This window comes from Crassostrea angulata, chromosome 4 (assembly GCF_025612915.1).
Source record: "Crassostrea angulata isolate pt1a10 chromosome 4, ASM2561291v2, whole genome shotgun sequence".
NCBI classification, from domain to species: Eukaryota; Metazoa; Mollusca; class Bivalvia; order Ostreida; family Ostreidae; genus Magallana; species Magallana angulata.
This window is the reverse complement of record NC_069114.1, coordinates 38,426,484-38,453,203: the sequence shown is the minus strand read 5'-3', so window position 1 is coordinate 38,453,203 and position 26,720 is coordinate 38,426,484. Positions and strand designations below refer to the sequence as shown.

Genomic DNA, 26,720 nt, shown 5'->3' with positions numbered 1-26,720 from the left:
TGATTCATAATTATTTAGGCATTGATAAATCACTAAAGATTTCAGTTGAAGACTATTTTAGTATTGTAAATTGCCAAAAGAAGTTTGATACAATAAAGTGGAAAGTATTAAGTCGGCACTGTGTAAATATAATATTAATACTGTAAAATTTTGAATTAAATACATGTACATGTTTCGTGCTTACCTCTTGTTTTAGATATCAATGAATGCTCCAACAACCCTTGTATCAACGGTAGTTGTACCAACACTGCGGGGTCCTACCAATGTCAGTGTTTCAATGGATGGACCGGAACCAACTGTGATCAAAGTAAGTCTATAATACAGACTGCTGATTAAAAACAGACGTTATCCTTCTTTGTCTTAAAGTTTTATACTAGTATGAAAAAGTACCTGTATTTACGCTTCATGTTCATTTGTTTACAGATGTGAACGAGTGTATCTCCGGTCCATGTCAAAATGGCGCCGTTTGTCAAGATTTTGTAGGATCCTTTATCTGTAGCTGTCTCGCTGGTTGGACGGGGCAGTTTTGTCAAACAGGTAGGCCTTAATAACTTACAGCAGTAAAAATAATCCACATTTTTAAAGATTGATTTAAATAAAATAGAGGCGATTGATTCGAAAAATTAAAACTATAGTCGATTGCTATTCCGAGATAAGACGACCTATATTTAATTAGTTAAACGCCTCCAAGTCGCATAAGAATTCAGATAAATGACATTAAATGCATTATATCTCGTCTACAGATGTAAACGAGTGTCTGTACAACCCCTGTCAACATAACTCTCCCTGTTCGAACACTCCCGGAAGTTATCGGTGTGACTGTTCCCCGGGATGGACCGGTCAGAACTGTGACAGTGGTATGTGTGTACATGACCATAATGTAAAATGGGTAAAAATAAATTCTCAACTAATATTGTAAAAATTGCCGTCCAAAAGTACATTTCTAGTTGAAAAGAAGAAAAAAAAGTGAGCCCTGAACGTTTGAAATATTGTTATCAATAATACTTACATTATTTTCAATGATTATTTAGTTGAATTATACGCTGTATTGTTATGGCAAACACACTCTGACAAAATCATGTGTTACGTTCCTTTTAAATATTTATAAAAATATACAACCAGTTATTCGTCGTTACTATCATAATTTACATTATTTCATTAAATCACATACTATATTTGATAAGATTATGCATTATTTGTAGATGTGAATGAATGTGAACAATTTGTGTGTAAGAATGGAGGCTCCTGTGCCAACATCAATGGGTCCTACTCTTGTCAGTGTACGGCAGGCTGGACCGGACTCCACTGTGAAACAGGTACAGCCTCTATATATTCTAACATTTGTAGGATCATCTTCTTTGAAGTTAATCATATTTTCTTTAAAATTGAATGGTTGTTCCTTTTATTAGCGACTTTTTTTAATGCACGCAGATAGGGACGAATGTGCTGAAGGAAGGTGTCAAAATAACGCCAATTGCTACAACAGTGATGGATCATATGTTTGTATTTGTCCAAATGGATGGCAAGGACGAGATTGTGAAATCGGTAAAACACTTCATTGCAACTTCTAATGTATAAACCTATATTAACGAGTTTCCCCAAAATATGATATTGCTTATTTTTAAATTTTTGAATGAGATTTGTAAATGATGATATTAAATTTGTTTTCAAGATGTGAACGAGTGTTTGGCCTCACCTTGTTCCAATGGCGGCACTTGCCAGAACCTGCCTGGTTCGTTTGTCTGTCAGTGTGCTCCGGGCTGGACGGGACAAACATGTCAACAAGGTAACTAGTTATCAACATGACTTTACTTTTTTACTTTTCTTTAATGGTTCTTCAACAAAAATAAAAATTGTTATTTTAATATATATTTGATTTTCCAGATGTGGACGAATGTTTGAATTCGCCATGTCAAAATGGCGGTCTTTGTCAGAATGCTCTGGGAACCTACTTTTGTACTTGCAATGCAGGATGGAATGGTGTTCATTGTGAAAATGGTTAGAACACCTCGAGATATGAATTAAACTGTTGCAGAGGATAAACACAAATTAAAAACTTATCGTAATTTGTAACTCTAATAGGTAACTCTTATTGTGTCATTTCTTTCTTCAGACATAAATGAGTGCCTGGTCAACAATATTTGTCAGAATGGAGGCGTCTGCATCAACACTGCCGGCTCCTACCAATGTCAGTGCCCCTCCCAGTGGACGGGGGACAATTGTGAGATCGATGTTAACGAGTGTTCCAACAGCCCCTGTCTACACGGGTCAGCATGCACCAATGCCAATGGATCCTACTCATGTATCTGCCGACCGGGCTGGGTCGGTATACACTGTGAATCCGACGTTAATGAATGCGATACCCCGGACCAATGCAAAAATGGAGCCACTTGTTTGAACACTGAGGGCTCCTTTACGTGTTCGTGTCCTATTGGTTGGGCTGGAGAAACATGCCAGATTGACGTAAACGAATGCCAGGCCCTTCCTTGCATACATGGCGGAACTTGTACAAACCTACCAGGGTCGTACCAATGCCAATGCCAAGCCGGATGGACGGGCAAGAACTGTGAACAGGATGTTAACGAGTGCCTGACCCAGTCGCCTTGTCTGAATGCTGGTACTTGCACAAATACTCAGGGTTCCTTTTTCTGCACGTGTGAAAGAGGGTGGACCGGATATGATTGTAGTCAGAACATTAACGAGTGTCTACAGAGTCCCTGCCAGCATAACTCCACGTGCGTTGACTTGCAGGGTTTCTACAGATGTCAATGTGACAGTGGATTCACCGGGTATAACTGTGAGCAAGACAAGAATGAGTGCGAGAACAACCCTTGTCTCCATCAATCCACGTGTATCAACCTTATGGGCTCCTACATGTGCATTTGTCCTGCCGGGTGGATTGGGCAAAACTGTCAGATAGGTAACTAATTATATATTCAAAAATTCCAGACTAAAATGCGTTGTAGATTAAACTGAGTCGTAAATATGAAATAAGTTACTTATTACAGATGTATGAGTTATTACAAACATTGAGTATTCATAAGAATAAATTAATTTGCTTCAGACAAAGATGAGTGCAGTGGCGACCCTTGTAAAAATGGTGGCACGTGTATAAACAGCAATGGTTCCTACCAGTGCAGCTGTGCCTCTGGTTGGACTGGTGTCAATTGCACAAATGGTAAGTTTTATTTCATAAGTGTAAAAGAAATTCCACATTTTCCGCATTATTTTGTTATGCAAAATAAATATGCATTGTTTGATGATTCTTTGTAGATATCGATGAATGTCGAACAAACCCTTGCAAGAATGGCGCAACGTGCTTGAATACATACGGGTCTTACATATGTACTTGTGCCCTGGGATGGACTGGGGTCAATTGTGAAAGTGGTATGACAAAGAACATTACCAATTACCAAAAACCAAATGCAATTGACTGTTTTTAGGCTAACCACTATATGAAATATGAGAAATCATAATGACCGTGATTACTTTATAAATTAATTCATATAAAACCAAATTTTTAAAACAGAATTCCTCATATGTCTATCGGATACGTGTTTGAATGGCGGTACTTGTTTCGATCGCCCTGGAACATTTTTCTGCGCATGCCCTACCGGATTCACTGGTCAAAAATGCGAAACAGGTATGATATTTACCATTAGACGAGATACAAAAGATATTAGATAAAAATTAAATCACCTACTGTATCAATTAAAATTAAAATAGTTATAGACAATGTTTGATGCGTGGTGATACATGGTTTGTATATGACGGTACAAAATGGCGATTATATGAATTGTCATTGATCACACTTTATTTTTCATTAGACGTCAACGAATGCCTAGACCCGGTATCCTGTGTACACGGCACATGTACCAATGGCTATGGCTCGTTTGTCTGCCGGTGTCACCAGGGATGGTCTGGTGCAAACTGTGACATTGGTTAGTGTCAGTAGATCATATAACAAAAACCATATATTCATGTACTCGTATGCATGAATCTGTTATGGCTTACCAGCTGGTAAAATAAACAAAAAGTGACATTGGTCACTGTCAGTAGATGTATAACCACGTGCATATATGTACTTGTATCACAGTATGCATGAATCTGTTGTAGCTTTATAGGTATGAAAGTGGGACATTGGTTAATGTCCGTCGATGTACATAGTATATAACTATAGCCATACCTTTATGTACTCTATGCACGTATCTCTTGTAGCTTAAATGTGGTCAAAGATGAAACAGTGTCAGTAGATCATATAACCGTACATGTACCTATATTTACTTGTATACGTCGATACTCTTGTATCTAAAATGGAGGTCAAGGAATAAAGTATAAGAAGTATTGATGAAGTTTGGTTCATGAATGAAAGGATTGATGGTGTTTTGTAGCGAAGGTTGATGTATATTTAACAATTTATATTTAACAATGGCGTAGTTCCTGTATGGAAGCGGTACAATGAATGGTTAATGTTCCAAATACTGATAAGTATGGAACTTAATCATTCGTACATAATGCATGCCAATATTAACTCATAATTTTCACTTAATAAATTAAATGATCATGACGACATTAATTCTGTAGACGTCAACGAATGTTTGACATCCCCTTGTCAAAATGGAGGCACGTGTTTGAATATGGCCGGATCCTACTCGTGCGCATGTGCACAAGGATGGAAAGGCAAAAACTGCACAGAAGGTATGTCATATCAGAGTTTCTTTTAAAATGTAATTAATTATGATATTTGTCAAACAAGAGCTTTTATAAATCACATTTTGCTTTTCAGATATAGATGAATGTTTCGCCTCACCTTGTGTCCATGGGCTGTGCAGTAATTTACCTGGGGATTTCCAGTGTATATGTGAGAAGGGATGGTCAGGTCGCTACTGTGATCAAGGTATAGCTATTATTCACTGCAAAAAAACAAACAATTCAAAAGTATTGTATGAAGCTTATTATATAAAAAGATGAATGAAACTAATTATAACACATGTAGTTTGATTTTTTTCTTTTAGACGTGGATGAGTGTTTGAGTAACCCTTGTCAGAACGGAGGTACCTGCGTCGATAATTCCGGATCACATAGCTGTATTTGTCTGGCGGGGTGGACAGGACAGAACTGTACTATAGGTAAGAGAGAGAGAGAGAGAGAGAGAGAGAGAGAGAGAGAGAGAGAGAGAGAGCAAACTTTAGCAATGTCATATCAAATTGAACAAAATGATTTTTTAATAAATTGAAAATGAAAAAGATTGGCAAAACTGCTTTGAAAATATTGGACAAACAAAACAATTCTAATTCAAAAGTGTCTAAAGGACGAAATTTACATTTTGGTTAGAAAGTGTTTCACCAAAAATGGTAAATTACATTCCGGAAATGGTTATAAATTGGACCAACAATTTGCTATTTTCAGACATCAACGAATGTCTACAATCTCCGTGTGTCCATGGTTCGTGCAGTAACTTTGCTGGGTCGTTCCAGTGTAATTGTGATGCTGGGTGGACTGGGGCATTGTGCGACATAGGTATTGTTTATTGTTGCGTCTCCCTTGCACCTTTTAACATTTTTAAGTCGAAATTTCAAGCGAAAAACGCCCAGTATGGAAACATTCTCATACTAATGGTTTACATTACATTTGCGTTAGTAAATAATTTGGCTCACTCTACATCTGACTTTTTAACTACCAATCAAAGTGTTATCTTATTTCAGACATAAATGAATGCTTACAATCCCCATGTGTCCATGGTTCATGCAGTAATTTGGCTGGGTCTTTCAAATGTAGTTGTGAATCCGGATGGACTGGAACACTATGTGAAACTGGTTGGTTTTATACAATATCTCGATACATCAGTATCTATCCGCATAGTTAACTACATGTACATCTCCCGGGGATCTGCTTTCCTTTGTCTGTAAATCTTATACAGAGAAAAAATTACCATAATACCGAGTTACAGAATTATGTGTCTTTTATCCGATTGAAAAGGGATACATTCTTGTGGTTTATGCAATTTTTTCATTAATACACATTATTTAAAAGTTGAAACAAGTTTTTTAATATTTCAGACATCAACGAATGTCTACAGTCTCCCTGCGTCCAAGGAGCATGCAGTAATTTAGCTGGTTCATTTAAATGTAGCTGTGAATCCGGATGGACTGGAACGTTATGTGACACTGGTATTAAAACTCATTATTTATACGAAATAGATGCGGTATTTATTACACTTACTCTCTCTTAGTTGTTTATGTATTTCATGCTGTAAAGAAATAAAGAAATACTTGATTGGTAAATGAAATAAGTAGGTTCATGTTCAGTAACTTACATGTATTACATATTTAAAAAAGAGAAATACTAGCTCTTTGTAAAAAAAAAAAAAATACCCACATGTTTCTTTCATTAAATGCTTTTGTTTGCATTTGGTATTTCAGACATCAACGAATGTTTACAATCTCCGTGCGTCCATGGTTCGTGCAGTAACTTGGCTGGGTCGTTTCAATGTAGCTGCGATGTTGGTTGGACAGGAACATTATGCGACACTGGTACATGTATATACAGAGTATAATACCATTGCATCTAGAAAACAGTTAACATATCGACCAAATTTCAACCCACAATTTACATTGAAATTTATAATAAAGTTGTTCAGATTTTTTTTTACATTTTGTTCTACATTTATAGACGATATTACCGTTATAAATAACAAAGCTCTTTATTTACAGACATCAATGAATGTCTTCAATCTCCCTGCGTCCATGGTTCCTGCAATAACTTGGCGGGATCATTCCAATGTATCTGTGATGCTGGATGGACAGGGGCATTGTGTGACATAGGTAATTATATATTGAAATCAAAGTAATCTGTGCAAGATACACTTCTATAACGAATTCCGTGACTTTTCAATATTAAGGTGACGTATGTTTTTTTTAAATGTATATGTTGTTTTGGTATACGTTAAAATCTTAATATTATACATTCTTTCTACAAATATTCAACAGATATTAATGAGTGTGCACAAACCCCGTGCGTCCACGGCACGTGCCAGAATTCCGACGGATCCTACCAGTGTATCTGTGACCAGGGGTGGACGGGCCCGCAGTGTGACCAAGGTAATTGACACTCGACAATTTCGGAAATTGTGAAAGTCTTAAAATGAATTCTTATAAATAACCGTTAAATCATTTTTCATACAGAGTATAGAAAAATTGAACGGCTTTCATTTTGTTCTAGATATTAACGAATGTTTGAGCACCCCTTGTGTACATGGTACTTGTACTAACACTTTGGGATCCTTCCAGTGTTCATGTGAACCAGGGTGGACTGGGACATTATGTGACCAAGGTTTGCAATGCAATTTTTATTTGTTTGTGAAATGATACCTAAAAAAATCCATGTGTATTTACCTTACACGATGGTGATATTTCAGATATCAATGAATGTTTGCAATCCCCCTGTGTCCACGGACAGTGTAGCGACACTCTGGGTTCATACAGATGTACTTGTGACGTAGGCTGGACAGGGACCAATTGCGAAACAGGTACCGTATACATTTTCTTTCACATTATAGTCTAAGATTCTGAAAAGAAACTGCCTCCAGATTTTATTCATCAAGATTTGTACAAATCTTGTAGAAAATCATAATTACATTACTATCATCTGATGATATAAAGTACTGTTAATTTTTTATATTCGTAGATATCGACGAGTGTCTGACGTCACCGTGTAACAATGGCGTCTGTACAAACACTGAAGGTTCGTTCCAGTGTACGTGTAACCAGGGATGGCAAGGACCTTTGTGTGATATAGGTAAAATTAAATCGGTTTTTTTTCTCACAGAACTGAGCCTTATTAGATCCGTAAAATGGCACAGAATGAAATTGACAAAGGTTATTTAAATGTTCCAGACATAGACCACTGTTCTAATAACCCGTGTGTTCATGGAACCTGTACAGACACAGGGGCTTCCTACAGCTGTACCTGTGATGAAGGATGGACCGGTCCAAATTGCAGCCAAGGTATGACAAAATACTGAAACCATCATTTTTTTCTATATTGTATGGTTTATACATGTACCAATCATATCGCAAATCAATTGTTTTGGTATTTTTTTATGATTAACATAATGATATTTTACAATGTGTTTTGATTTCTGAAGTATGATTGGTAATAAGTATCTATTACCTTTCCTAGATATAAATGAATGCATAACATTAGCACCATGTGCCAACGGAGGAACTTGTCTGAATGTTGATGGCTCCTTCCTGTGTACCTGCCCAGTGGGCTGGACGGGAACAACCTGCAAAACAGGTGAAATAGGAACATATAATGTTAATGAGATTGTTCTTAAACAAATCAAATCTTTATTCTGGAATTCTTGTGTTGTGTTTATTATCATGTTACTTGCTGTTGACAGATGTAAACGAGTGCTTAGCATCTCCATGTGTAAATGGTAACTGCTCCAACACTCTGGGATCCTATACTTGTGTCTGTGACGCTGGTTGGACAGGAACAAACTGCAGTCAAGGTAAACTTTCTAAACAATCACAATGAAAGAATGAAATTGGAAAACGATGGTAAACTTCATGAAAAAACCTAATTAATATGCTAATCATGTAAAGTGCTTAAATCTATTCACAAACCACATTTACTTTACATAGTCCTTTCGAATATAACTTTCTAAGTTTTTTTTATGTTTCACAAATTAAACGTAGTTGTATTTCGATTTTATCAATTTTATTTACAGATATTGACGAGTGTCTCCAAACATCGTGTTTCAACAACGGTACGTGTGTGAATACCCCCGGCTCATTTTATTGTCAGTGTCCAATTGGCTTGTCTGGCGCCAAATGTGATCTTGTTGGTAAGTAGATCTGGAAACAGTTTAATATTTTGGTTAAACATATACATGTGTTTTATGAAATAAATTGTCTTTTATATTTCAATTTCCTGCAATATCTCAATTTCAGACATAACGGATATAACGCTTGTTTTTGACATCGTCAACTTCCCTTGGGTTGATGATCTTGCTGACAATTCTTCAATAATATTTAAAAGCTATGCTGGACGATTTTGTCGAGATGTAAGTAGTTATTTACATAATAAAACATAATCAAAAGCTATATATTGTAATGTTCCTATTGATTGTCACGGTTTAAAGTAATGCCTGCCATAATGTGTTCTCTGTTGTTGTTTTATACAGATGGATGTTATCTTTGCCGTTCGAGCGGCTGACTACCCAGGGTACTTGTATTGTAATGTGGCAGCTTTTGGGTGAGTATTGGGAAGAAACTTGCAGTCTTGCAAGCAATATTTGAAAAATAAATTGAAATTTTATCATGTAAATAAAATTAACTGTTTACCTCTTTTAAAGAAAATTTAATATTACGATTAACATGCGTGTTAAAATTAATATTCGTCTTGTTTTATTTTTGTTCAAGAGTTTAAAATGATTTTGCATGTTTTTAACTTTGTCAAAAGGAACCAAAGATGAATTACTTTTTGAACCATTCGCGTTTATAAGTTCGCCCATATAGGGTTTGAAAAAATACAGACGAAAATAAACCAGGGTCGGAAAAAATGTGTCTTTAGTATAGTAAGAGAATCCTCTCTAACAGTTGTGAGGAGTTTTCGACTCCTTACACCATACTCATATATGGCATGTACTTGATTTAAAACATTTTAACTGCAGACAAGACCCTCTGAACATAACTGTGGTCCTAACTTTCGGGGGACACGATTATATCAGTGGATTTGAGAAACAGCTACGAGGGGCAATATTTGAGACAACAAAGGAATACCGCTATCTGAACTATATTGTCCATTTGATTGGAGACGTCCTCATTGTTTCTGGCAAAATATCACATGGTAATACCCATTCTGAATATTCATAAATCAAACAAAAATTGTAGCAAACATAACAAATAAACATTTCAATGTAGCTGTCCAATATAAAAAAAAATGAAAAAGATAAAAAAAGAAAAAAAGAAATGGATATATGGACATTTTTACGATATTATTTCAAATATAATTTACTTCTGGTGTAAATGTATGAACTCATGATAATAAATAATTATATACATCTTAATACCAATTATAATCTTTATAGTCCATTTTCTTTATTCACAGATGCTTGGCTTACCAATATGACGATGTACATATATGACGACTTCCAGTATAAACCGCAATATTCTGATATGAATTCTACAGAATTTAAAGCTTTTGAGAGTTCATTCTGTGATGATGTAAGGATATAAGCTTATCAATGTGTTTAATCAACATTATATTTGAAATATTTATTCAGATTTCTTTATCGTTCAAAAGAAAACCCATATCATTTTGTTCTTTTCTTAGATTGACTTGTTCTTTAAGAACAGTAACCTTACCTCACGATACTATCGATGTTTCTTCGATTATATTGGGTAAGTTTTCTCAAGATCTCTTTTATTTTAAATGAAAATGTATTTTTGTCTCTAACCATTAACAGATGAACCACAATTCTTCTAAAAGAATTAACGGACATTTTTTAAACATTCTGCTGACTTTTCAGCCGTCTTTGAGTGGCGAAATCGAATTCTGTTAAACATGGCCTCCTATTTATCATAATAAATCTAATTTGAAACGGTGGTGTAAATACTGTAAACAACCTATAATCTATTTAATCGACAGGCATATTTGTGGTAATTTTTCTAAAATACAGATAAAACTGCATTTCTTTTCTAGAAGAAACATTTGACATTTTAATTTTGCTGAATTTCAAACCGTCTGTTAAATATGTCCTCCTATTTATTCTCATCAATCTGATTTGAAACGGTAGTGTGAATACTAACCTTTGAACTTTGCGGTATAAAGACTGTTTACCTTTGATCTCTGCAGTGCGGTTCGTCCTCACACTTTGACCTTCATCATGGTGTTCAATGGCACGGACTCGGTGTCACGCGAGCAGACAACAGGCGTGATTAGTGCAGGGGCTCCCCATTATACGGTGGAAAACCTAGATCTGATGTTCATTGGATCCAATTTCTTCTACCTGCACCGAGGATACAACAAAATCGCCATTAACCTTACAGATTTCACCACCACATCCGCCCCACCTACCACAGAAAGTCCACGTGCGTAATTTGAACTTTACAGACACCAATTATTTTGCAATTTGTTAAAATCTAATGATTTCTCAAAATTTGTTTATATAACAATTAATACTTTCCACTCATCACATAATTAATAATTTGAGTAAAAAAAAGTTCAATTTCACCGCAGGCTTTTGCAATTTGTTTAAATCTAGCAATTTCACAAAAATTGTGCTAAAATTGGATTAATACATTTCCACTCGACACATCATCAATCATTTGGCTGAAAACAAGTTTTCACCAACCTTAGTTCAATCTGATTTGCTATCTTTCAGTGAAGACGCTAATCAATATAACCTTTGTACTAAAGAATCTGACATATACTAGTCAGCTGGCAAACACGGAATCCCAGGAGTTCAAATCACTAGCTGTACCATTCTGTGGTTATGTACGTCCAATTTTTACATTTTCAAATCAAATTTAATAAAGACATGTTACAATTGTTGAATTGTCTCTCCAAGTGATTTGTATGCAATCTGCAATACCACTTTACTGTTTGTTTGTTTTTTCAGTTAACTGACCTATACTCTACTAGAGACAGATTTAAATACATCTATGAACTCTGCCAGGTTATGGCTTTTGTGTGAGTGTTGCAACTTTAAATTTGTCACTTCATATCTTTAATGTCTATACCTATAATTTTTACCAAATTCTATTCATTTTTCATACTTTCATAATATCGCACTATTTTCTTTTTAAGCCAAGAGGGAGGAAAGGATAAGATCAACTTCATCCTACAATTCAAGGGTGCTCAAGATCCCACATTGCAAGAATTCATTTATGGAATTCTAATCGAAAACGCTCCTAGAGCGATTGTAAATGGTGAAATCTCTATCATCGTGGGTCCGCTGGCTGTGTTTGATGATTCTCTGGCCATCAACCAGGCCACTGTCACATATTCTCTGCCACCAGGTAAGTAGAGCGCTGTAGACTATAAAGAATGATAGATTTTTTGTAGAGACATTTGCTTCGCTTTTAATTATCTTTTGTTGTACATGAGGCATTAGAAAATGTTACTATATTTATAAATCCATGAATTGTGCAATTAGGGGACATTAATGGTTAAAACAATATCTAAATTTTGAAATCAAGATACAAGAGTAATAAATGGTTTAAATAATATCCTCATTTAAAATCAAGGTATACGAATAATAATTGGTTAAAACAATATCTAAATTTTGAAATCATGAAAAAGAAGAAATATATTTGAAACAATATTGAAGCATACATTTGTACTTAGAAACGTTCATAATTGGGGATGATGTTATTTTAATAGAGTCCACCACGCCCAGTTCTCCGCTGACCGCGGCGCCCCTCGTGACTGACCCTTGTAAAGACGCACCAGACAACGCATATATCCCCGTTCCCGGAAAATGTCATCAGTTCTATAAATGTTCTTTTGGAATTTCCTACATGTTTGAATGTCCAGGAAACACTGTATTTTTCCAGGACAGAAACCAATGTGATAACAACGATGGCACAATTAAATGTTAAATGTTAATCATTAGAACAAGTGTTCTTGGTTGAGAAATCCATTTTCATGGACTCATTTTTTAGTATTTATTCAATTTTCATGTTGACGTCATCGCATCATGTTTTTTGTCATAATAATTGGTTTTATTTTGTTAACGTCTGCTTATAAGTGCCGTCGTGTGCTTTTAAATTGGCTTTATATACAATTGTATATATGTATTGCACAAACTCGTGCTATTTTTGTTATGACTCAAATATTCTCATGTTTTACGTCAGATTACTTTACATATTGGACACAAATAAATCAAGATACATTTAACGCTGTTGATCTTGTTCATTCTAAGCGTTGATGTAGAGTTTTCTGATAGTTCAATATGGAATTTTTGGCGGAGTGATCTGTGTCATAACTGAGAGTTATTTTAAGATTCAGAAGGAAAGCATGCAATTTTTTAAAGGCATCTCTTTGTATGAAAAGTATGACCATTGCACAGTCTTTTAATTGCCAGCCGTTAAAATCTTATGCCCAAGAGCAATCCCAGTAGCATGTTGAAAGTATGTGTTACACTTAATATTTTTAAACATTAAGATTGCTTTTGTTTGTATTCAGGTACATTCTTGGTGAATAAAAGACGGAAGTTAAAAAATAAAATTGACCAGATAATGTATCACGGGGCGTTCAGTGCTCACGTTAGAAATGAACATATGATTTGTTTTTCATTTTGGACGAATATTTTGTATACAAGCTGTTGAAATATATATATATATATATATATATATATATATATATATATATATATATATATATATATATATATATAGTCGCATTCTGTTTTATTTATTTAAGTATATATATATATATATATATATATATATATATATATATATATATATATATATATATATATATATATATATATATATATCAATGAATAACTGCAATCTGATTACCCTTCACATGTGGTCATCGACTCAGGAAAATCGAAAATTAAAACTATATAGAAGGTTGTATTATAATTAAATATTAAACTAGATATTAAACATAACGGAAAATCAAAACTCATGCTTTCAGTTTCCGTTTTTGAAAACCAAGCCTAACGTACAATCAACGAATGCTTAGTTTATTTTTTCAAAAAAAAAAACGGACAATGCTTAAACATAGGATTGGTAAAATTATGCTTTGTGTTAGTTTTCAATATAATGTTCAAGTGGTCCAAGTTTTCTTTTTATTGAATGTTGTTTAATAGTGCAACACGTCCTCAAAATTTCTATAACATCTTATAGGTTTTTATATATTTCAGATTGCCTAAACACCATTGTTAAATCTAATACAATGTTAAAAAAATATTATTTTTCAAGCTTTTTCTGTGAATGATGAATCAATGTCTCTTAATTTGATCGTAAAATATCACCTGATTGATATTTTGCAATCTGTTTTTGGTCTTTGTTGCTTTTCGGTCAAAAATTCCTAAATATAATTACATGTATCTTGTGATAAGAGAGGCTCCATTTCTTGTAAAATGAATACTATTATGTATGAAATATGTTATAGTTACCGTATACTTTTCTATTGGTTTGCTTTAGATACCCGATAACAAAATGTCGTCGGATATCTAAAGCAAACCAATAGAAAAGTATATCGCTAACTTGCTTGTACCATAGCTACGCCAAAATGTTGTTACTAAATATAGCGGGTTAGATAGAGAGAGAGAGGGAGAGAGAGAGAGAGCAATTTTATTATTTAACGTAACAATTATAAATAAAATCAATTTCTTTTTAAAATTTCTAAAGACATTCACATTAGTTACTAGTATTTTTCTGACCTAAATAACAAATAAGACAAAGAAGCCGATGTTTACTATTCACCCCTGCGAATGTTATTGTCATTTAAATTTTAGACCACGTGGTTTTATTTGACCCTTTCAGTTTCGCAGTAAAAATCGTGCCTCGTGTTTATAGTCTAGTTCATAGAATCTATAGGTACTATAGTATTCAAATATTAAATCTAGAGGTTTATTGATTTTAAACTTTATCTTTATTAATTGGTGAATAAAATGTGTTCTAGAAATAAATGTGACAATACAAAAAATAGTTTTTGTCAGCTGTTGCAACAATTAACATGCTTAGTAGAGATCCCCCCTGAGGATTAATTTTCGATCCGCGCCTGACCTAGTAATAGCATCAATAGTGAAACAGACTATACAATTTTATGCAGAATGTTCCTTGAAAATGACTCGATATACTAAGTTTTTATGCAAAACAGACATCCATTATTTTTTTTTAAAACATGGTATTGCACACCACAAGCATCAAACATGGATATGATTTTATTAAGCCACGCAATGTTTATATTTTCAACCACGCCACACGTGGTTGAACACGAACGATAACTCTGTTCTGAATATTATCGTTTAATATAAAAAACCACTAAATGGTGAAATAAGACGAACTTATTAAAAGAATTTCATGTTTTAACATAAACCAAAGTAGGATACGATATGAAAAACGACAGGTACTTACGTATTTTGAGAATATAATCCGAACACTTATACTTCCGCTCGAAATTTCACAGAAACTGTACAAATCTCGGTGAAGTCTCGTGAACTTTCATTCGAGCACCTCTGGATTTATTACATACTTAGGAACGATAAAGAAAACATTCCGAACACATTCGCAGGGGTGTATTGCCAATCGATTTGTCACGCACGATTAAACTGGCATGAGGTATCGCACAAAAAGACACGTGTTCGGGTGGTTATTATTTGGTATCAGAGGTAGAGGAGCAGAGGAGCGGGGGATTATGGCCCGCACGGGTCACGGTTCCATCGAATCTGTTCGCCAGTACAAAAGAGCGTCAGACGACATGATGAAGGAAGTGTCCACCGTGTTAGAACCTAAGCGCTTCAGGAAAGTGATGAGCCTACCTCTACGATTACTACAGCTTCCCTTGATTCAGCACGCTCTATAGATGTTGACAACTCAGCCTCTATACCAATATTCACCAATTGCACATTTAACTTCGGTGGATTTTAAGATGATGGTTAATTAAGTAATATGTGTTCGTAATAATTATATTGTGAACAATTTGTTATACTTAGAGAAAGGGAGAGAGAAAGAGAGGGAGATAGAGGGGGAAATATCATTAATTTGGAGTTTTGTTCTTGTGCCATAAAAACGGTTGAGAGAGAGAGAGAGAGAGAGAGAGAGAGAGAGAGAGAGAGAGAGAGAGAGTATATTGAATTATTTATTCAACTTTATTAATTCTCGGTTATTCTTATTTCTGTACAGTAATAAAGAGTAATTATTCATGAGTGTGGTTTTTTCCCTAGACTATAAGAGGGCGGAGCTTCAAGCTCTCTTATAGGTGTATATACCCGCTATAGAGTACTGTGGGTTTGCCATATATACACCACGTTTTTAAACAAAGAAAACGTGGTGTATACAGCGACAGCTATGGTACAATTAAATATCTTCCCTACTCAAGGACATTTAGCAGTCAATAAAAGTACATGGACGAGCGAGGAAGTCTTTACCAGAGAAATCATTACCAGTGTGTTTGTTTGGATTTAACATCGGTAAGGGGTATTGTTGGTATTATTACCGGTATATTTACGCTTTAAAAAAATATTTAAAATATTTCCTGATAGTTTTGTGTGAAATTAAGAACAGGACATTTTTATCAGTTATATCGTCAACTATGTTTCCGACGTATTATTATATTTACGCTTTAAAAAATATTTAAATATTTCCTGATAGTTTTGTGTGAAATTAAATCAGGACAATTTTTACATGTATGAGCCATATCGTCAACTATGTTTCCGACTTCTTTTTATTAATTTGTCAAATAAATTGTATACTCTTGAATTCTCTACATAAACTAATGACATGTACTTTTATTCATGCATGATGACCACTCTAATAATTCTTCGGACAGTGCTTTTAGTGTTATAGCATACATGTTTACCTACAGTGGTGAAAAAGAGGTAGATTTAGAACCCAAAAGAGGTAGCATTGAGCTCAGGCTTTTTAGCGTATGTTTTAAAGCGCGTATTTTTATACTATGTACGTGTATATGTAGATAGGGTTTCTGTTTAGTAATTGAGGATATCAACTAAAATAAAACAAAGACTTAAGCCATATCAACAGAGGAAACAAATTATGCGTGTATTTACTATCAACTGATTAAAAGTTTTTTGGAGGAAAAAGATTTTTGTTTGCAGACTTTAAACAATTGCCATGGTTCAGTAAAAAAGAAGGTGACAAAATTGAACGAATAAGAGAAGCTTTTTTATGTTTACATGCTTATCACAAATCATGCAGTGTTGCAATCAATTATAAGTTAAGCTTACTTTTATATCCAAGTTAAAACATATTTTTAGTCATCATTAGAGGTAGGTGTGGAATAGCAAAGCTTCGTTTTTCTTGGTAAGGATAATATTGACATGTCTCGTAACTAATGCAATCGCTAGAAATGAGAGTACCAGACCCCCGGATGTTTATTTCAAAGAAAAGTTATGTTGTAATAAGGAATAAAGAAAGTAATACTATTAGCTTTTAAATAAATGATGGAATGGAGGAATATTTTTAAAATATAGCAACACTTGGAAAAGTTGTAGGAATTGGGGTTGATAGTTTTAAAAAAAAAATGACATTTACTACCGATTGCAGTAAGTTGTAAAGCAACTGTAAATTCTATCTGTAAACGCAACGGGACCCTTTATTATTTTTTTGTCATTTTCTGAAAGGGCTTTGATTGAAGTTTAAAATGATACCAAATATTTGGCTGAAACTATTTTAGTAAAGTACTGAAAAGGCATAATGTTTGTGTGGGGATGTATGGGAATTAATCGATACTCTTTCCCCGGAAGTGTAATCCTTCATCGTTTAAATAAATGTAAAACACATGCTTGACATCCTATCATTTATCAGACTTCAAAAAGCGTTTGTATGCTCCCGATTCAGGTCACACACTAATTTCAAACCCCACGAGAATTTTTGATTACAAAAGGCATCCAAAATGGCAATCTATCAAAACTACGAACATATTTTGAGCGGTAGATTTTCGAATAAAAGCGGTAGGCGGGAGACAGAGTAAATAGTGGTAGACTTCCGCGTAAAGCAGTAGAGTTAACATGTATGGTTATAGTAACACCCCTCCCCAGATATTTTATACTTTTATTGCATGATTGTGAGGGAAATATGAAGATTTATTTCCCTAGGAAAATCATATTTCCCGAGGGCAACGCCCGAGGGATATTTTATTTTTTGGGGGAAATAAATCTTCATATTTCGGGACGTTCATGCAATAAATTGTTTATTATACCGAACGACAGGTGTTAATATAGAATGCACCGGGTTCAATCGTGTTTTAATTCTAGTTAAGCAATTACGTAGTTAATGTTACCGGTTTCTTTCGATGACATTTTTCTTATATATTAAGGATTTAAAACGATAATGTAATAGAATTAATAATCTAATATAATTGTATATTCATCCTTAGGATTTTTCTTCAACATAGAATGAAAATTCTAAGGGAGTGAGATATGAAAAATATGACGATGACAGGGAAATATTCATTGCCCTTGCATTGATTGTCTAGAACCAATCATATGTCGCGTTATACAGAAAAATCATATTGAGGTATAATAACATGAATTATTCTACATTTTTATCCAAAATTATGTTTATATCTGCCTAACCTACTATCTATTCCTTTCCATGGAGCATAAATTTTAAAAAAAAAATGATGCTCAGGGTCATGGATTTCTTGTCTAATGTTAGTGATAGTACTGTAGAGCCGAATTGCAAAATTTTCTCACACAGAAAAAATGGACTTTGAAAATCAAAGGCTGTACAATGCAAAGTTTCAGTGTACCTCAGAATGTGACTAAACAAATGGTTTAGATCCTTCTTTCCTTCTGAACATGTTAAAATGTGTGTATCTCTTTCAAGGTCACCTGATGAGATATCCTTCAAGATCACATGATGAGATATCTTTGAGGATCACCTGAGTGATATTATGCAATCTGTGTTTAGGGAAATGCCCTGTTTCTCGTATAATGAATACTTTTATATGAAATATTTCATTAAAACACTGCTCTGATGTCGTTCCTTTGTACCAGTAGTCTTAAAGTTTATCTGATATTGGTGAGCTTCTTAATATCAGACCGTTACAAGTGGTTACAGTACTGATACCTTCAAAGTCGGAGACTCTCGGATAAATCAACAATGGAATTCAATGGCAGTGCTTTAAGTATGATACATGTCTCAAACACTTCTGTGTGAAAAAAAATATCAGAGATCGACCCTAACTGGCCTCGAAACTAATATTTTTTTTATACAAAACTGTTGTTATTTTTTTTATTGTAAGCAATCAAAGTACATGAAGACGAGCGAGGAAGTATATATCAAAGCTTTTTTTCTTACATAAAAAGTGAATCTTGAAACTTGCATCAATTCGTATTCCTTTATAAATGTTTTTCTTTAGGATATCTCCTCCAGTTTAATTTTAGTTACGTCTCCATCAACAAATTTTATCTTTTTTCGTGTAAACATCCAAAATTAACAACTCCTTTGCTTTTCCAATAACCAATCGTATGACAAAGATCTCACGTCTGTACTTTTGCTTTCTGTTGAAGCCAAGGATTTTTCTCGATTTTGACTTTTTATTGATTGATTAAGCAATATCTGACAATAACTCGAACTACAACTTTTTCTTTTAATTCTTCTTAATTAGCAGAAGATGAAAAGGGGCATTATTTGCATCACTAAGCTGTACAGTCTAACAGCAGCTAGTTTTTTTTTTAATTTTTTAAAATTTAATTCATATTTCGAAATCTTTCAATTTATGAATGTGTTTAAAAAAGCGGTAGAGAAAAATAATTGATCCTTCGACAAGCTTCACATTTTTGTTTAAAGTTTGCTCCAAATCTCATTCTCTTGTCCCGAATAAAAGAACAAATCAAACATACTTCTGCCTACCCCCTCCACCTGGTAATTTCATGTATTATAAGGAGGGGTGGATTTATATAAGGATCCATTTCCAAAGCTAGGGAAGTCATGTAACTTAAGGAATTAGAAAAGCTTTCTACGGTCAACAAAGACCATAATTGTCACGGGATATTAGGGGTGAGGGAGTGGTCAACATGTTTTCTACCAGATTTTCCCTGTAATTTGAGACACGAGATTTTTAACCATTGGCCGCCATTCCGAATATATCAGCTTTAACATTTCAATGTTTTCCTATAACTTTATTTAGAACTCTTCTTTTCAATGACATTAATATATAGTCTAAAATGGCAACGACCAGCCAGCCCTCTTAATCATTGATCAATTTTTTTACGGAGGTATAGAAAATTGTTTTTAAAGCTATAAATAAAAAAAAAGTATGATTTTTTAAAAAAGTTTTATTTTCTCTTTTTATTCATAGAATAATAATATGGACAGGGATTTCTACAGTTTTGCCTTCAATATCAGGTATATATGTAAATGGTTTTGTCTTTATATAAACAGTGCCTGTTTGGGCGGGTAACAGTTGAAATTGACACCCCGAGGAAACCATTGTCAACCTCCGCTTCGCGTCGGTTTTCGAGGGGTGTCAATTTCAACTGTTATCCTCCCAAACATGCACTATTTATTTTATTATACTGAATGTCTTAATATTACATTATTTTCTACTTCACTTCTTTCATCCGCAAATAAAATATTTCTTTTCTAATCCATAATAAAACACAAAGACAAAACTTATAATAGATTGTTTATTATTAGATATGAGTTGTGTACTCAGCTTTAATTTACATGATTATTAATAATTCCGGTCCATGTGATCCTTCTTCTGTTGAACGTATACAATTGCTTGGTAACTTTTCTTGTAATTTATTAATGAATTTGATATACGATGTGTGATACTTTAAAACTACCTATAATATACAAAATATTTCAATATTAATCAACCTTCATGAACTTTTAACAAACAACTATAATTATAAAACGTTTCAAACAAACAACACCCCATCATTCAAACTAGTCATACTTGTTATTTATAGCTGAGTACTAACTCGAATGACTTTAAAATCCCCGAGATAGAACTTAAATACCCTTAACCGAAGCACACAGAAATAATTACGCAATATCTCTACTCCTGATACTAGTACTACATATTTCTTATGAAAACGAAAAGAAATTTTATTATTTTCTACTTCACTTCTTTCATCAGCAAATAAAATATTTCTTTTCTAATCCATAATAAAACACAAAGACAAAACTAATAATCGATTGTTTATTATTAGATATGAGTTGTGTACTCAGTTTATTATAAGATATGAGTTGTGTACTCAGCTCGAAATAACAAAGCTAATTCTTTAATTTAAATACCTAAATTAAGAGAAACTGACAGTTTGGATTTTATATTATCTTGCACATAACCATCTTTCACATTCTCTGATTTCCATCTACCGTGTATTTTAAATAACCTGTCTGGAACTAAATTGCTTGCAGCCGAAGTTGCACCACCACTTCGTAATGAATGAAGACCAATTTTTTCTTTTTCAACTCCAATGCTTTCTAAACTGGATTTAAACAGTTCTCTCACTCTAGAATATGAAATAGGCTTGTTACAAGAACTCAGACAATGTGCACCTTTTCTAAATTGCATTGCTCTAAATAAAAACTCATCTGCTTCAAAATGTTTGCCACCTTTATGTTATTTTGGAGGCATGCGACAGGGCAAGTATTTTTGTTATTTCTTGCAATGTAAAGTTTGTTACCTTCTCTGAATATATCTGTCTTGCTTCTCGGGATGTAAAGCTCTACATGAGATGGACAGAACCTCATGTCTTTAAAACGAATATTGACAAGCTCGTTAAACCTCAAAAAACCTAAAAAAGCCAAACTAAACATACAATAAATTCTTATTTTTGCCAGTTCTTGAGAATTTTCGAATTGTGTGTACAGCATTTTCATGACTTCAATTGTAACAGGCTCTTTCTTTTTGACTGGCTTTGACAAAATTCTCCTTGCGCATTCAATCGTAAAAACAACAAAATTTTCTTTACATGGATTTTTGACAAGATTAAAATCATGCTTCCATGATATGCTGAAGAAATTAGAATTAAGAACTGAAACAGGAACATTTTTCTGTACCAAAAAAGAAATGTACAAAACTACTATACAAGCGTCTACAGGTAGAGCTTAAAATTTATAAAGGTGACACCATTCTAAGAATTTTCCGAAATACTAATCATATTGTTTGTTAGTATTGTCTGATTTACTTGATCTTACAATGTCTCTGACTTGGTTTACTAAGGGAGCTAACACTGGCTTATCTTTCTTGATTCTTGAAGTGGTGGATCTCTGCGTCTACAAAAATATGCATAAAATATTTTAAACTCTGAAGTAAACATATACACAAATAAACACACGTAGGTTACATCATAAAATAAACAAATCCATGACATAGGCATTTGTACACATAACAAATCAATCACATAGTCCGATTGAAACATAGTTAGAATATTGTACACATAGAAATTCAGCTTTGTTCTCGCATAAACAATATCATATTATTATAAACAATTGTATTCAAACACTTGTCAATTAGTATCTATTCTTAAAACAACAACGCTGAATGATACTTTCTCTTCGTGAAATATACTGTTCTGCTGTGAACCTCTAACAAAAAATCTAGAGGGGTTTTTATACTCTACATAGTCTTTCACAAAACTCTTAAAACATCCATCATTATCTACAATACTTGACCAAAAAGGCGATGAAATCCATTTAGGTGCGACAAGTACGCCTTTACCTTTTCAAGCCATTAAATGGGAGATTGTTTTGGAAATCAACCTTACCGGAGGAACAATCCAGTTATTATCTTGACTCCAGTCAAAGGAAAAAGCATCTACACCTGCTGTAAAACTGTCTACAAATTTTGAATACCTTATGGTTGTGATAATTGGCAAATAAGTCGCATGTAAATGGACCCCACATTCTGTTGAAAAGATTAAAAATTCTTTGGTCGATCTCCCAATCGTCTGGGTCGTACATTTTGCTGAAAAAAATCTGCTACAACGTTTTCATTTCTTGGCAACCAACATACATTTAAAGTTATTCTATACAAAATACATATTTTAACAATTTTAAAAACAATATCATGTAATTCTTTGTTCATGCTTTCCACTTCGATGATTCTTGCAGCGTTTTGATTGTCCGTATATCATTTCACGCATTTACCTTCAAGTTCTACTTTAAACACATCTAGTGTCAATTCCATAGCTTTAAGTTCTCTCCAAGTTGAGCTTCTCCTATAGTCTTCCTCTGTCCACCTCCTATAAACAATCTATCCGAGGATTTGAAGACAGTAACCTGCACCAGCATGATCACTTGCGTCAGTGTAAATTATTCTTCCTGGTAACACATACTCTTTTAAAATTGTCTTAAATGGTAAAAACATACAATTCAATTTCCAAAAATGTATCTCAACAATGGCTTCTTTTGATAACTGAAAAAATGTATCCCAAGACTTTCTTGAACATATAGCCAAATGCAAGTGTCTTGTCATAAATCTATACACAGATCCAAAGCTTGCTGAAAATGATACGATTTTTCCTGTAACTTTTGCTAATAATCTTGCAGATACGAAAAAATCTAAGTTCTCAAGATTTGTTAAAAATGTCATAAGATCTTCTTACTTACTTTCCTGCAATTCCAAAGTACCTTTTACTAGATTCCATCTAAATCCTAGTCAATCCAAGCTTTGGACCGGTGCCTATAACGACTTTTCCTCGTTAACAACAAACCCTGCCTTAACAAGTGTATCTTTAACAAAATTTGACGCTTGTAAACAATCAGAATAATTATCTGCAAAACAAAATCCATCGTCAAGATATAAAACAATGTAAATACCCCTCTCTCTCCAAAATCTTACCAAATATCTAAGTATTTTTGTAAAAATAAATGGAGCCGAAGATAAACCAAATGGCAAAGAAGTAAATACATAAAATTTTCCTGACCATGAAAATCCAAAATATTTGAACATTGGAGGATGTAAATCAATATGATGATATCCAGAAGACAGGTCAAACTTAAACATGAAACCATCTTTTTGTACAAAATCTAACGCCTCTTTGATGCCCTCAAGTTTAAATTTATACAAAACGACATATTGATTAACGTGTCTCAAATCTAAAATTAAACGCTCTTTGCCCTTTGCATTTTCAGACATTGTAAGAGGATTTACCACATGCGGGACATAATTAACCTGTAAAATAATACCATTTTAAACAATTCTTCAATACTCGAGGAAACAAATTCAGAATGACATATTGCTGATTGATTATTGTTACAAAACTTGGAATCGGGAAATTGAAATAAGGCACTATGTATCCTGAAAAAATAATATTTGAGTCTGTATCACTGACATTAAGAACATTTCTCCAAAAATCTACATGCTTACTTAATCTACCTTAAACATTTACATTTTTAACTGTTTTTCCTTGAATTCAGCTTTACATTGTAAAAATTCTGAAGCGATGCTCACCGAATCATCTTGTAGCTGTTCATCTTGTCTACTTGCTTTTCTTGTCTGTCTCCGGATTAGAGATGGTTGCCGTTTGCATTGAAACTCTGTTTGTTCCTTGTTGAAGCTTGAGGGGGCACTGGGTGGAGACGTGAGCCTCGTTGAAACAGTAGAAACACACCGTAGATTTGGGATAGTTGAATCTTGTGTTCGGTTGGGGTCCAGACCAAATCCTAGGGGGGGGGGGGGGGTAACTCCCCGGTGCTGACTGTGGGTAACCGTATCCAGTGTTAAAATACTGTTGGACAGCATCTGTATTGTCGACGCGAAAAAGATCATTCCGCATGACTGCGCTTGGTCCAGAATCGTTTTTGTCATATGGCTTTTTGTCCTTGCTCTCTTTTCTGCGTTTGATAGCGCGTGACTCTGCTTTCCTAAGCTTAGCCACCTCATCAGGACCATCAACAAGATCATCACCCAAATATTCCTCCAACGCATCCCATCCATACTTGTCTGCTATCTTTACGTGGGTGTTGCGTTCCGACAATTTGTTTTTGGCCTGCTTCAAAATTTCATGGGCGTCCTCAATTCTACCAATTCTCAGATAATCGTCCGCTAGCTGTAATTCTGAAATTCTTTGAGAATTAAATTCAAACTGATTTTTACAACCTGAATACTCGAAGTTGGTTGCACTTTTATTGTCCGACTTCCGAATGACTAATTCCCGTCTAATGTCCGAGACCTGTTCCTCCAATTTCTGCTTGAAATCGGCTTTTTCGTCTCTCAAAACAGACTTCAGTCTCCTGGAAAAATGACTTAATGCCTCGTCTATAGTAATATTTCTATCCCTACGATCCTCTCCGTGCCGCTCGTGTTCTCGTGGTATATCTTCGTTTTCGGTATCCAAACTAGTCATACTTGTTATTTATAGCTGAGTACTAACTCGAATGACCTTAAAAAACCCCGAGATAGAACTTAGATACCCTTAACCGAAGCACACAGAAATAATTACGCAATATCTCTACTCCTTATACTAGTACTACATATTTCTTATGAAAACGAAAGAAATTTTAGAATTTTTTACTGCTTTTATATAGAAATAACGTAAATTCTACGCCGAACCGTACGCGCATAATTTACGCGCATGAAACAATTCGTTGCGTTACCTGTTGCTAAGTGTGTTGCTAATGCTGAGGGAAATAGAACGGATTGTCAACTGTGTCTTAACCAAACAGGTTTCAGTATTTAACATGTAAGTACAATAATAAATATTGTTACCTTCCAGTTTCTTTGGTATGCACGCTTTTTTATGTAATAGATGTGTGAATGTGGAAACCGATACTGTAAAGAAGCCGTCAACAGTATAGAAATTGTAACAGCCTGTCCAACTTCGAAGACCGAGTGGGAAATTGCTGCCCGTAAAAAGAACTGTGAAAGAATAGCATCCAGGCAAAAGTGTGATTCTCTTGAAAGATTTAAGTACCACTGTGTTATCAACGGATTCAGAAATAAAATGGTGGAAGTGTGTGCACCTTTAAGAATAATTTTCGGTAAAGCAAAATATATTGTAGAGAAAAAACCAGTATGTTCATTTAATTTATTATTGGGGGAGGGGTTGGATAAGAAATCGTTTAAGTGATGTTTATCATTTAACGTTTTACAGGACATTGCACAGAGTTTAATGTTCATGGGGGGGGGGGGGGTAATTCACGATTAGATGTCGACTCCCTTCAACAATACGTTCCCCAAATATGACTTGATCTATAACTCATTGGATGCGTACAAATGTATGGTCACAGAAGTTCAAATAACAGATTGCCGAGAAATCAGAAAAATGTGTTAAAAGACACTTTGGCAAAAATTTTAAAGTAAGCTCATAGTCTTTTTTTTTATCTAAATTACAGTTCCTGATTGCTATAAACTTGTAACAAACGGCGTGGTTTTATCGGCAACGCCAAATTCATCAGCAACTGATCAACATGGCCTTGTGTGTAAGATAAGTTAAAAATATAGTAAATCATTTTAAACTATTTCTTCAGAAATACAAAAATGTGGTTCTCCAAATGCTTCTGTTTTATAATTATAGATTTTGATTTAACTATTTTGATACAGGCCTACACGATAAAAGGTTAAAATAAAATTACATCGCTATATTATAGTTCTAGGGAAACAGGGATCATTATAGCAGCTGTAAATGCGGTCTTGTTCCTGATTGTTATTATAGTCGTACCATTCAGAAATAAAAGTAAGTATGATATGCATTATTATGCATTTATTTTTGTTACATGAACTCAATGATGTTTTAAGTTGTACAAGAAAATCTTTTCAAATATCGAAATGGTGTAATAGATAAACGCGAAAACTGCTTATGGTTCTCATATACAACTTGAGCAACTGTACAATTCATTTAATACCTATGATAATTTTCTTCCAGTAAGCAAACAACATCAGACATTTTATCAACAAAATGGAAAACCTTATTACAGTCATGTTAGTGCTGTGATACAAGCAAGCTATAAGGCATGTTAATTTTTTGTATCATTTAATTTAATTGGGATTTGATACTTTAAGTTATCTTTGCCAAATGTGTAGATTAAATAAGATAATAATAATTTTGA

The 26,720-nt window shown here is 34.1% G+C and overlaps 1 protein-coding gene and 1 pseudogene across 1 annotated transcript in view; both read left to right on the top strand.

Annotated features, from left to right (window-relative positions):
- LOC128180203 (fibrillin-3-like) overlaps positions 1–13,232 on the top strand; it is a 29,444-nt gene extending 16,212 nt beyond the window's left edge. Inside the window, exons 30-67 of the mRNA XM_052848122.1 lie at positions 197–307; positions 424–537; positions 744–857; positions 1,203–1,316; positions 1,432–1,545; positions 1,673–1,786; positions 1,885–1,998; positions 2,114–2,920; positions 3,065–3,178; positions 3,274–3,387; positions 3,530–3,643; positions 3,828–3,941; positions 4,585–4,698; positions 4,787–4,897; positions 5,016–5,129; positions 5,410–5,520; positions 5,706–5,816; positions 6,060–6,170; positions 6,423–6,533; positions 6,714–6,824; positions 6,990–7,100; positions 7,222–7,332; positions 7,418–7,528; positions 7,687–7,797; positions 7,896–8,006; positions 8,182–8,298; positions 8,405–8,515; positions 8,735–8,851; positions 8,958–9,070; positions 9,191–9,261; positions 9,680–9,855; positions 10,117–10,232; positions 10,342–10,409; positions 10,864–11,099; positions 11,393–11,505; positions 11,630–11,700; positions 11,818–12,029; positions 12,394–13,232. Coding sequence (XP_052704082.1) covers positions 197–307; positions 424–537; positions 744–857; positions 1,203–1,316; positions 1,432–1,545; positions 1,673–1,786; positions 1,885–1,998; positions 2,114–2,920; positions 3,065–3,178; positions 3,274–3,387; positions 3,530–3,643; positions 3,828–3,941; positions 4,585–4,698; positions 4,787–4,897; positions 5,016–5,129; positions 5,410–5,520; positions 5,706–5,816; positions 6,060–6,170; positions 6,423–6,533; positions 6,714–6,824; positions 6,990–7,100; positions 7,222–7,332; positions 7,418–7,528; positions 7,687–7,797; positions 7,896–8,006; positions 8,182–8,298; positions 8,405–8,515; positions 8,735–8,851; positions 8,958–9,070; positions 9,191–9,261; positions 9,680–9,855; positions 10,117–10,232; positions 10,342–10,409; positions 10,864–11,099; positions 11,393–11,505; positions 11,630–11,700; positions 11,818–12,029; positions 12,394–12,611 — 5,246 coding nt within the window. The 3' untranslated portion in view covers positions 12,612–13,232. The remainder of the gene's footprint in view (positions 1–196; positions 308–423; positions 538–743; positions 858–1,202; positions 1,317–1,431; positions 1,546–1,672; positions 1,787–1,884; positions 1,999–2,113; positions 2,921–3,064; positions 3,179–3,273; positions 3,388–3,529; positions 3,644–3,827; positions 3,942–4,584; positions 4,699–4,786; positions 4,898–5,015; positions 5,130–5,409; positions 5,521–5,705; positions 5,817–6,059; positions 6,171–6,422; positions 6,534–6,713; positions 6,825–6,989; positions 7,101–7,221; positions 7,333–7,417; positions 7,529–7,686; positions 7,798–7,895; positions 8,007–8,181; positions 8,299–8,404; positions 8,516–8,734; positions 8,852–8,957; positions 9,071–9,190; positions 9,262–9,679; positions 9,856–10,116; positions 10,233–10,341; positions 10,410–10,863; positions 11,100–11,392; positions 11,506–11,629; positions 11,701–11,817; positions 12,030–12,393) is intronic.
- Positions 13,233–16,095: 2,863 nt separating this feature from the next.
- Positions 16,096–26,644, top strand: LOC128180204 (uncharacterized; annotated as a pseudogene).
- The last annotated feature ends 76 nt before the right edge of the window (positions 26,645–26,720 follow it).